The following is a 12040-nucleotide window of genomic DNA, read 5'->3' as shown; positions in this document are numbered from 1 at the left end:
CCTTAGGCCACACCTAGAGGGGTCAGGTGACACCTACGAGGCCTCAGGCCTCGCCTAGAGGGGTCAGGTCACACCTACGAGGCCTTAGGCCTCACCTAGAGGGGTCAGGTCACACCTACGAGGCCTTAGGCCTCGCCTAGAGGGGTCAGGTCACACCTACGAGGCCTTAGGCCACACCTAGAGGGGTCAGGTCACACCTACGAGGCCTTAGGCCTCGCCTAGAGGGGTCAGGTCACACCTACGAGGCCTTAGGCCTCGCCTAGAGGGGTCAGGTGACACCTACGAGGCCTTAGGCCACACCTAGAGGGGTCAGGTCACACCTACGAGGCCTTAGGCCTCGCCTAGAGGGGTCAGGTCACACCTACGAGGCCTTAGGCCACGCCTAGAGGGGTCAGGTCACACCTACGAGGCCTTAGGCCTCGCCTAGAGGGGTCAGGTCACACCTACGAGGCCTTAGGCCACACCTAGAGGGGTCAGGTCACACCTACGAGGCCTTAGGCCTCGCCTAGAGGGGTCAGGTCACACCTACGAGGCCTTAGGCCACACCTGGAGGGGTCAGGTCACACCTACGAGGCCTTAGGCCTCGCCTAGAGGGGTCAGGTCACACCTACGAGGCCTTAGGCCACACCTAGAGGGGTCAGGTCACACCTACGAGGCCTTAGGCCTCACCTAGAGGGGTCAGGTCACACCTACGAGGCCTTAGGCCACACCTATGGGGTTTAGGTCACACCTACGAGGTCTTAGGCCTCACCTAGAGGGGTCAGGTCACACCTACGAGGCCTTAGGCCACACCTAGAGGGGTCAGGTCACACCTACGAGGCCTTAGGCCACACCTAGAGGGTTCAGGTCACACCTACGGGGCCCTAGGCCACACCTAGAGGGGTCAGGTCACACCTACGAGGCCTTAGGCCACACCTAGAGGGGTCAGGTGACACCTACGAGGCCTTAGGCCACACCTAGAGGGGTCAGGTCACACCTACGAGGCCTTAGGCCACACCTAGAGGGGTCAGGTCACACCTACGAGGCCTTAGGCCTCGCCTAGAGGGGTCAGGTCACACCTACGAGGTCTTAGGCCACACCTAGAGGGGTCAGGTCACATCTACGAGGCCTCAGGCCTCACCTAGAGGGGTCAGGTCACACCTACGAGGCCTTAGGCCTCACCTAGAGGGGTCAGGTCACACCTACGAGGCCTCAGGCCTCACCTAGAGGGGTCAGGTGACACCTACGAGGCCTCAGGCCTCACCTAGAGGGGTCAGGTGACACCTACGAGGCCTTAGGCCTCACCTAGAGGGGTCAGGTCACACCTACGAGGCCTCAGGCCTCACCTAGAGGGGTCAGGTCACACCTACGAGGCCTCAGGCCACACCTAGAGGGGTCAGGTCACACCTACGAGGCCTCAGGCCTCACCTAGAGGGGTCAGATGACACCTACGAGGCCTCAGGCCTCGCCTAGAGGGGTCAGGTCACACCTACGAGGCCTTAGGCCTCACCTAGAGGGGTCAGGTCACACCTACGAGGCCTTAGGCCTCGCCTAGAGGGGTCAGGTCACACCTACGAGGCCTTAGGCCTCGCCTAGAGGGGTCAGGTGACACCTACGAGGCCTTAGGCCACACCTAGAGGGGTCAGGTCACACCTACGAGGCCTTAGGCCTCGCCTAGAGGGGTCAGGTCACACCTACGAGGCCTTAGGCCTCACCTAGAGGGGTCAGGTCACACCTACGAGGCCTTAGGCCTCGCCTAGAGGGGTCAGGTCACACCTACGAGGCCTTAGGCCTCACCCAGAGGGGTCAGGTCACACCTACGAGGCCTTAGGCCACACCTAGAGGGGTCAGGTCACACCTACGAGGCCTTAGGCCTCACCCAGAGGGGTCAGGTCACACCTACGAGGCCTTAGGCCACACCTAGAGGGGTCAGGTCACACCTACGAGGCCTTAGGCCTCACCTAGAGGGGTCAGGTCACACCTACGAGGCCTTAGGCCTCACCTAGAGGGGTCAGGTCACACCTACGAGGCCTTAGGCCTCACCTATGGGGCTTAGGTCACACCTGTGAGGCCTTAGGACACACCTATGGGGCCTTAGGTCACACCTAGAGGCATCAGGTGACACCTACGAGGCCTTAGGCCACACCTAGAGGGGTCAGGTCACACCTACGAGGCCTTAGGCCACACCTAGAGGGGTCAGGTCACACCTACGAGGCCTTAGGCCTCACCTAGAGGGGTCAGGTCACACCTACGAGGCCTTAGGCCACACCTAGAGGGGTCAGGTCACACCAAGGAGGCCTTAGGCCTCACCTAGAGGGGTCAGGTCACACCTACGAGGCCTTAGGCCACACCTAGAGGGGTCAGGTCACACCTACGAGGCCTTAGGCCACACCTAGAGGGGTCAGGTCACACCTACGAGGCCTTAGGCCTCACCTAGAGGGGTCAGGTCACACCTACGAGGCCTTAGGCCTCACCTAGAGGGGTCAGGTCACACCTACGAGGCCTTAGGCCACACCTAGAGGGGTCCGGTCACACCTACGAGGCCTTAGGCCACACCTAGAGGGGTCAGGTCACACCTACGAGGCCTTAGGCCTCACCTAGAGGGGTCAGGTCACACCTACGAGGCCTTAGGCCTCACCTAGAGGGGTCAGGTCACACCTACGAGGCCTCAGGCCTCACCTAGAGGGGTCAGGTCACACCTACGAGGCCTTAGGCCTCGCCTAGAGGGGTCAGGTCACACCTACGAGGCCTTAGGCCTCGCCTAGAGGGGTCAGGTCACACCTACGAGGCCTTAGGCCACACCTAGAGGTGTCAGGTCACACCTACGAGGCCTTAGGCCTCACCTAGAGGGGTCAGGTCACACCAAGGAGGCCTTAGGCCTCACCTAGAGGGGTCAGGTCACACCTACGAGGCCTTAGGCCACACCTAGAGGGGTCAGGTCACACCTACGAGGCCTTAGGCCACACCTAGAGGGGTCAGGTCACACCTACGAGGCCTTAGGCCTCACCTAGAGGGGTCAGGTCACACCTACGAGGCCTTAGGCCTCACCTATGGGGCTTAGGTCACACCTGTGAGGCCTTAGGACACACCTATGGGGCCTTAGGTCACACCTAGAGGCATCAGGTCACACCTACGAGGCCTTAGGGCACACCTAGAGGGGTCCGGTCACACCTATGAGGCCTTAGGCCTCACCTATAGGGGTCAGGTCACACCTACGAGGCCTTAGGCCTCACCTAGAGGGGTCAGGTCACACCTACGAGGCCTTAGGCCTCACCTAGAGGGGTCAGGTCACACCTACGAGGCCTTAGGCCTCACCTAGAGGGGTCAGGTCACACCTACGAGGCCTCAGGCCACACCTAGAGGGGTCAAGTCACACCTACGAGGCCTTAGGCCACACCTAGAGGGGTCAGGTCACACCTACGAGGCCTTAGGCCTCACCTAGAGGGGTCAGGTGACACCTACGAGGCCTTAGGCCACACCTAGAGGGGTCAGGTCACACCTACGAGGCCTTAGGCCTCACCTGGAGGGGTCAGGTGACACCTACAAGGCCTTAGGCCTCACCTAGAGGGGTCAGGTGACACCTACAAGGCCTTAGGCCTCACCTAGAGGGGTCAGGTCACACCTACGAGGCCTTGGGCTTCACCTAGAGGGGTCAGGTCACACCTATGAGGCCTTAGGCCTCACCTGGAGGGGTCAGGTGACACCTACGAGGCCTTAGGCCTCACCTAGAGGGGTCAGGTGACACCTACGAGGCCTTAGGCCTCACCTAGAGGGGTCAGGTCACACCTACGAGGCCTTAGGCCTCACCTAGAGGGGTCAGGTGACACCTACGAGGCCTTAGGCCACACCTAGAGGGGTCAGGTCACACCTACGAGGCCTTAGGCCTCACCTAGAGGGGTCAGGTCACACCTACGAGGCCTTAGGCCTCACCTAGAGGGGTCAAGTCACACCTACGAGGCCTTAGGCCACACCTAGAGGGGTCAGGTCACACCTACGAGGCCTTAGGCCTCACCTAGAGGGATCAGGTCACACCTACGAGGCCTTAGGCCTCACCTAGAGGGGTCAGGTCACACCTACGAGGCCTTAGGCCTCACCTAGAGGGGTCCGGTCACACCTACGAGGCCTTAGGCCACACCTAGAGGGGTCCGGTCACACCTACGAGGCCTTCGGCCTCACCTAGAGGGGTCAGGTCACACCTACGAGGCCTTAGGCCTCACCTATAGGGGTCACGTCACACCTACGAGGCCTCAGGCCTCACCTAGAGGGGTCAGGTCACACCTACGAGGCCTTAGGCCTCGCCTAGAGGGGTCAGGTCACACCTACGAGGCCTTAGGCCTCGCCTAGAGGGGTCAGGTCACACCTACGAGGCCTTAGGCCTCGCCTAGAGGGGTCAGGTCACACCTACGAGGCCTTAGGCCTCGCCTAGAGGGGTCAGGTCACACCTACGAGGCCTTAGGCCTCGCCTAGAGGGGTCAGGTCACACCTACGAGGCCTTAGGCCTCGCCTAGAGGGGTCAGGTCACACCTACGAGGCCTTAGGCCTCACCTAGAGGGGTCAGGTCACACCTACGAGGCCTTAGGCCTCACCTGGAGGGGTCAGGTCACACCTACGAGGCCTTAGGCCACACCTAGAGGGGTCAGGTCACACCTACGAGGCCTCAGGCCACACCTAGAGGGGTCAGGTCACACCTACGAGGCCTTAGGCCACACCTAGAGGGGTCAGGTCACACCTACGAGGCCTTAGGCCACACCTGGAGGGGTCAGGTCACACCTACGAGGCCTTAGGCCTCACCTGGAGGGGTCAGGTCACACCTACGAGGCCTTAGGCCACACCTAGAGGGGTCAGGTCACACCTACGAGGCCTTAGGCCTCACCTAGAGGGGTCAGGTGACACCTACGAGGCCTTAGGCCACACCTAGAGGGGTCAGGTCACACCTACGAGGCCTCAGGCCTCACCTAGAGGGGTCAGGTCACACCTACGAGGCCTTAGGCCTCACCTAGAGGGGTCAGGTGACACCTACGAGGCCTTAGGCCTCACCTAGAGGGGTCAGGTCACACCTACGAGGCCTTAGGCCTCACCTAGAGGGGTCAGGTGACACCTACGAGGCCTTAGGCCACACCTAGAGGGGTCAGGTCACACCTACGAGGCCTTAGGCCTCACCTAGAGGGGTCAGGTCACACCTACGAGGCCTTAGGCCTCACCTAGAGGGGTCAAGTCACACCTACGAGGCCTTAGGCCACACCTAGAGGGGTCAGGTCACACCTACGAGGCCTTAGGCCTCACCTAGAGGGATCAGGTCACACCTACGAGGCCTTAGGCCTCACCTAGAGGGGTCAGGTCACACCTACGAGGCCTTAGGCCTCACCTAGAGGGGTCCGGTCACACCTACGAGGCCTTAGGCCACACCTAGAGGGGTCCGGTCACACCTACGAGGCCTTCGGCCTCACCTAGAGGGGTCAGGTCACACCTACGAGGCCTTAGGCCTCACCTATAGGGGTCACGTCACACCTACGAGGCCTCAGGCCTCACCTAGAGGGGTCAGGTCACACCTACGAGGCCTTAGGCCTCGCCTAGAGGGGTCAGGTCACACCTACGAGGCCTTAGGCCTCGCCTAGAGGGGTCAGGTCACACCTACGAGGCCTTAGGCCTCGCCTAGAGGGGTCAGGTCACACCTACGAGGCCTTAGGCCTCGCCTAGAGGGGTCAGGTCACACCTACGAGGCCTTAGGCCTCGCCTAGAGGGGTCAGGTCACACCTACGAGGCCTTAGGCCTCGCCTAGAGGGGTCAGGTCACACCTACGAGGCCTTAGGCCTCACCTAGAGGGGTCAGGTCACACCTACGAGGCCTTAGGCCTCACCTGGAGGGGTCAGGTCACACCTACGAGGCCTCAGGCCACACCTAGAGGGGTCAGGTCACACCTACGAGGCCTCAGGCCACACCTAGAGGGGTCAGGTCACACCTACGAGGCCTTAGGCCACACCTAGAGGGGTCAGGTCACACCTACGAGGCCTTAGGCCACACCTGGAGGGGTCAGGTCACACCTACGAGGCCTTAGGCCTCACCTGGAGGGGTCAGGTCACACCTACGAGGCCTTAGGCCACACCTAGAGGGGGCAGGTCACACCTACGAGGCCTTAGGCCACACCTAGAGGGGGCAGGTCACACCTACGAGGCCTTAGGCCACACCTAGAGGGGTCAGGTCACACCTACGAGGCCTTAGGCCTCACCTAGAGGGTTTAGGTGACCCCCCTGTCCCCGCAGCCCCCCCAGCCCCTGTACGGCTCGGCCCCCAGCCCCCCCCCGGCCTCCCCCGGCCCCCCCGGAGACCCCGAGGGGCACGAGACACACAGGTAAGGGGGGGGGGACACACATGGTGGGGGGGTCTGGGGGTCCTGGGGAGGGGGACATGGGGGAAAGGGGGAGTCTGGGGGGGGCGACATGGGGGAAAGGGGGGGATATGGTGGTGCTGGGGGGGTCTGAGGGGGTCACCAGGGGGAAAGGGGGGGACACAGAGGGATATAGGGGGGCACAAGGGGGTCCTGAGGGGGGGGACATGGAGAAGGGGGGGGATATGGGGGTGCTGGGGGGGTCCTGAGGGGGGGGACATGGGGGAAAGGGGGGATATGGGGGTGCTGGGGGGGTCCTGAGGGGGGGGACATGGGGAAAGGGGGGGACATGGGGGTCCTGGGGGGTCTGGGGGGTCACCAGGGGGAAAGGGGGGGACACAGAGGGATATAGGGGGGGACAAGGGGGTCCTGAGGGGGGGGACGTGGGGAAAGGGGGGGGTCTGGGGGTCCTGGGGTGTCACCAGGGGGAAAGGGGGGGGCTATGTGGGGGAGATATAGGGAAAAGGGGGGGACTTGGGGGGGGGGGGGTGGTCTGGGGTGGGGGTTGGGGGGTCCTGGGGAATTCTAGGGGTCTGGGGAGGGTTGTCCCGGGGGGATTCTGGGGGTCCTGGGGGGTGTCTGGAGGTCTTGGGGGGGTCACTAGGGGGAAAGGGGGGGTCTTGGGGTCCTTGGGGGGATCTGGGGCGGGTTTCAGGGTCCTGGGGGGGTGTTCTGGGGGTCCTGGAGGGGTTTCGGGGGGGGTTGGGGTCCTGGGGGGGGTCCTCGGGAGGTTTTGGGGGTCCTGGGAGGGGTTCTAGGGGTCTGGGGAGGGGCCTTGGGGGGGTCTGGAGGTCCTGGGGGGGTCAGCAGGTAGAAAATGGGGGGTCTGGGGGTCCTTGGGGGGATCTGGGGGGGGGTTCAGGGTCCTGGGGGTGGTTCTGGGGGTCCTGGAGGGGTCTAGGGGGGGTTTTGGGGTCCTGGGGGAGGTTCTGGGGGTCCTGGGGGGGGTCCTGGGGAGGTTTTGGGGGTCCTGGAGGGGTCTAGTGGGGGGGTTGGGGTCCTGGGGGGGGTCCTGGGGAGGTTTTGGGGGTCCTGGAGGGGTCTAGTGGGGGGGTTGGGGTCCTGGGGGGGGTCCTGGGGAGGTTTTGGGGGTCCTGGAGGGGTCTAGTGGGGGGGTTGGGGTCCTGGGGGGGGTCCTGGGGAGGTTTTGGGGGTCCTGGAGGGGTCTAGTGGGGGGGTTGGGGTCCGGGGGTGTCCTGGGGAGGTTTTGGGGGTCCTGGAGGGGTCTAGGGGGGGTTTTGGGGTCCTGGGGGGGGGTTTGGGGTTCGGAGGGGGGGTCCCCACCTTGCTGCGCGCAGGCTCCGCTCGGAGGGGGGGTCCCCACCGCCGCCAGCCCCCCCCGAAGAAGCCGAGGAGCCCGAATCCGGCAGCCACGAAGAGGAGGGCGACCTCCCAGTTCCCCGACGTTACTGGGACCAGTAAGAGATGAAATTTGGGGGGGGGGGGGGGGGGCACTGGGAGGCACTGGGATTCCCCCCCCCCAGCCCCCAAAACTGGGGGGGCAATGGGGAACCCATTGCCCCCCCAGTTTTGGGGACTGGGGAGGGGGGAGGGAGGGGTCCCAGGGGGTAAAAAAAGGGGGTTCTGACCCCCCCCCCCCCAATTTTTTGCCCCCCCCCAACCCTCCAGGTCTCGGGGTCCCCCCCGCTACGGGGCGGAGGCGCCGCTGTGGGGCAGGGGGGGGTCTCTGCCGCTGCCCCCCCGGCACCTGAACCGAGAGGGGCAGCAGCTCAAACGGAGGCGCCTGCTGCCCCCCACGCCGGCCGGTAACGCCGCCTACGGGGGCCTATAGGGACCTATAGAGACCTATAGGGACCTATAGAGACCCATAGAGCCCATAGGGAGCCATAGAACCCCATAGAGTCCTATAGAACCTCATAGAGACCCATAGGGAGCTATAGAGACCCATAGAGACCCCGTAGGGACCCATAGAGACCTATAGAGACCCCATAGAGACCCACAAGGACCCATAGGGAGATATATGGACCCATAGAGACCCACAGAGACCCATAGAGACCCCATAGAGACCCCATGGAGCCCCATAGAGCCTCATAGAGACCCATAGAGACCCTATAGACACCCCATAGAGCCCCATAGAGCCTCATAGAGACCCATAGAGACCCATAGAGCCCCATAAAGACCCATAGACCCCATAGTGACCCTATAGAGACCCATAGGGACTCCCTAGAGACCCCACAGAGACCCATAGAGACCCACAGAACCCCATAGAGACCCATAGCACCCAATAGAGACCTCATAGAGACCCCATAGAGACCCGTAAAGACCCCATAGAGCCCCGTAGAGACCCATAAAGACCCATGGACCCCATAGAGACCCCATAGAGACCCATAAACCCTATAGAGACCCCATAGAGACCCCACAGAGCCCCATAAACCGCATAGAGATCCCATAGAGCCCCATAGAGCCTTATAGAGACCCATAGAGACCCCATAGAGACCCCATAGAGCCCCATAGAGCCTTATAGAGACCCATAGAGACCCATAGAGCCTCATAGAGACCCATAGAGACCCCATAGAGACCCCATAGAGACCCATAGACCCCATAGAGACCCCATAGAGACCCCACAGAGCCCCATAAACCGCATAGAGATCCCATAGAGCCCCATAGAGCCTTATAGAGACCCATAGAGACCCATAGAGACCCATAGAGACCCATAGAGCCTCATAGAGACCCCATAGAGACCCCATAGAGAGACCCATAGAGACCCCATAGAGACCCCATAGAGACCCATAGAGACCCCATAGAGACCCCATAGAGCCCCATAGAGACCCCATAGAGACCCCATAGAGACCCATAGAGCCCCATAGAGACCCCATAGAGCTCCATAGAGCCTCATAGAGCCCCCATAGAGACCCATAGAGACCCATAGAGACCCATAGAGACCCCATAGAGCCCCATAGAGACCCCATAGAGACCCATAGAGCCCCATAGAGACCCCATAGAGACCCCATAGAGCTCCATAGAGCCCCATAGAGCCCCATAGAGCCCCCATGGAGCCCCATAGAGCCCCATAGACCCCATAGAGACCCCATAGAGACCCCATAGAGCCCCATAGAGACCCCATAGAGACCCCATAGAGACCCCATAGAGACCCCATAGAGACCCCATAGATACCCATAGAGACCCATAGAGACCCCATAGAGACCCCATAGAGACCCATAGACCCCATAGAGCCCCCATAGAGCACATAGGGCGGGGGTGTCAATGAGGGGCGGGGCGTGGGGAGTGGGCGTGGCCTGACGGGTGGGCGTGTCCCGTGCCGTTTAACCCCTCGCAGGCCGCAAGCCGTCGTTCCCCATGCAGTGTCTGCGGCGCCAGGGCAGCTGCGAGGACGAGCCCATCCCCGGCACCTACACCCCCTCGGGGCCCCCCGGGCCCCCCAGGCCACAGGTACCCGGGGGGGGGACACGGGGACCCCTAGGGACCCATAGAGGCTCCATGGAGACCCATAGAGCCCATAGAGACCCATAGGGACCCATAGAGGCCCATAGGGACCCCATAGAGACTGATGGAGACCCCATTGGGACCCATAGAGACCTATAGAGACCCCATAGGGACCCATAGAGCCCACAGGGACACATAGAGACCCCATAGAGACCCCATAGAGACCCATGTTGCCCATAGGGACACACAGAGTCTCATAGAGTCACATAGGGACACATAGGGACCCCATAGGGACCCATAGGAACACATAGAGGCCCCATAGAGACACATAGGGACACATAGGGACACATAGAGGCCCCATAGAGACACATACGGACCCATAGGGACCCCATAGGGATCCATAGGGACACATAGAGGCCCGATAGAGACACATAGGGACCCATAGGGACACATAGAGGCCCCATAGAGACACATACGGACCCATAGGGACCCATAGGGACACATAGAGGCCCCATAGAGACACATAGGGACACATAGAGACACATAGGGACCCATACGGACCCATAGGGACCCCATAGAGACCGCATAGGGACCCATACGGACCCATAGGGACCCCATAGAGACCGCATAGGGACCCATAGGGAGACATAGAGGCCCCATAGAGACACATAGGGACCCATACGGACCCATAGGGACCCCATAGAGACCCATAGGGACCCCATAGAGACCCATAGGGACCCCATAGGGACGCATAGGGACACATAGAGGCCCCATAGAGACACATAGGGACCCATAGGGGCCCCATAGAGACCCATAGGGACCCATAGAGACCCATATGGACACATAGAGACCCATAGGGACCCCATAGAGCCCACAGGGACCCATAGAGACCCCATAGGGACCCCATAGGGTCCCATAGAGACACATAGGGACCCCATAGGGTCCTATAGAGACCCCACAGAGTCCCATAGGGACACATAGATACCCCATAGAGACCCGTAGGGACCCCATAGAGTCACATAGAGACCCCATAGAGACCCATAGGGACCCACCGTGACCCATTGGGACCTGTAGGACCCACACAGAGCCCCCATAGAGCCCATAGGGACCCATAGAGTCACATAGGGGCCCCATAGAGACCCACAGGGACCCATAGAGTTCCATAGAGACCCCACAGAGTCCCATAGGGACACATAGAGACCCCATAGAGACCCATAGGGACCCCATAGGGAACTGTAGAGACCCCATGGAGACCCATAGGACCCACATAGAGCCCCCACAGAGCCCATAGGGACCCATAGAGTCACATAGAGACCCCATAGAGACCCATAGGGACCCACCGTGACCCATTGGGACCCATAGGACCCACACAGAGCCCCCATAGATCCCATAGGGACCCATAGAGTCACATAGGGACCCACAGGGGGACACGGTTTAGCGACTGACGGGAACGGTTGGACTCGAGGATCCTGTGGGTCTTTTCCAACCTAGTGATTCCGCGATTGATTCTAAGATCAATTCTACGATTCCATGTGCTATCACGGGCCCCCCCCAAGTCCTTCTAACACCCCCTTTCCCCCCCCCAGGGCTACGGCAGCTCCGAGACGTGGCGCCTGGGGGGCTCGTCGCAGGCCTGGGCCTCGGCCCCGACGCGAGGCCACGTCCTCTACGCTCCCCTCATCCTGGTCGAAGGGGGGACGCGAGCCGGGGGGGGCTCGGGGAGCCTCCCCCCCCTCTCCCGCTGGGTCCTGGGAGGGGAGCGAGGCCCCCCGGGCTCCTTGCACCTTCGGGCTTGCGGCCCTCGCGACGCGCTGGCCCGCGGCTCGGCCGACAGCTTGGTGGAAGCCGTGAGTGTGGTTGGATTTCGGGGTGTTGGATATGGACGGGGTCACCCCCCCCACCCCCCACCCCGTCGCTTCTTTCCTTGACTCAGTTTCCCCCTCTCTCCTCCGTCCTCCAGGTGCTGATCTCGGAGGGCTTGGGCCTGTTCGCCCGCGACCCCAAATTCGTGGCGGTGGCCAAGCGGGAGATCGCGGACGCCTGCGATATGACCATGGACGAGATGGAAAGCGCCGCCGCCGACCTCCTCACCCGCCGGCGGCCCCCCGCCAACCCCCGGCCCCCCGCTGCCGCCCCCAGCGCCGCCACCACCGCCGCCGCCGCCGCCGTCTACAGCGACGAGGAGCCCCTGCGCCCCCCGCCCGAGGACGAGCTGGCCGACGAGATGGCTTGTGTCAGGGGGATTTAGAGAGGAGGCGGGGCTGGGGGCGC

The 12040-nt window shown here is 62.3% G+C and overlaps 1 protein-coding gene across 1 annotated transcript in view; it reads left to right on the top strand.

Annotated features, from left to right (window-relative positions):
- The window catches only part of LOC138734796 (voltage-dependent L-type calcium channel subunit alpha-1F-like), a 69786-nt gene extending 57746 nt beyond the window's left edge, over positions 1 to 12040 (top strand). The window contains exons 36-41 of the mRNA XM_069882608.1: positions 6240 to 6328; positions 7663 to 7782; positions 7994 to 8130; positions 9663 to 9775; positions 11356 to 11616; positions 11730 to 12040. Of these exons, the coding sequence (XP_069738709.1) occupies positions 6240 to 6328; positions 7663 to 7782; positions 7994 to 8130; positions 9663 to 9775; positions 11356 to 11616; positions 11730 to 12017 (1008 nt within the window). The 3' untranslated portion in view covers positions 12018 to 12040. The remainder of the gene's footprint in view (positions 1 to 6239; positions 6329 to 7662; positions 7783 to 7993; positions 8131 to 9662; positions 9776 to 11355; positions 11617 to 11729) is intronic.

Source organism: Phaenicophaeus curvirostris, unplaced genomic scaffold (genome assembly GCF_032191515.1).
Source record: "Phaenicophaeus curvirostris isolate KB17595 unplaced genomic scaffold, BPBGC_Pcur_1.0 scaffold_241, whole genome shotgun sequence".
In the NCBI taxonomy this organism is placed as follows: Eukaryota; Metazoa; Chordata; class Aves; order Cuculiformes; family Cuculidae; genus Phaenicophaeus; species Phaenicophaeus curvirostris.
Note: the sequence above shows the minus strand (reverse complement) of the source record. Positions and strands in the feature narration are given on the sequence as shown.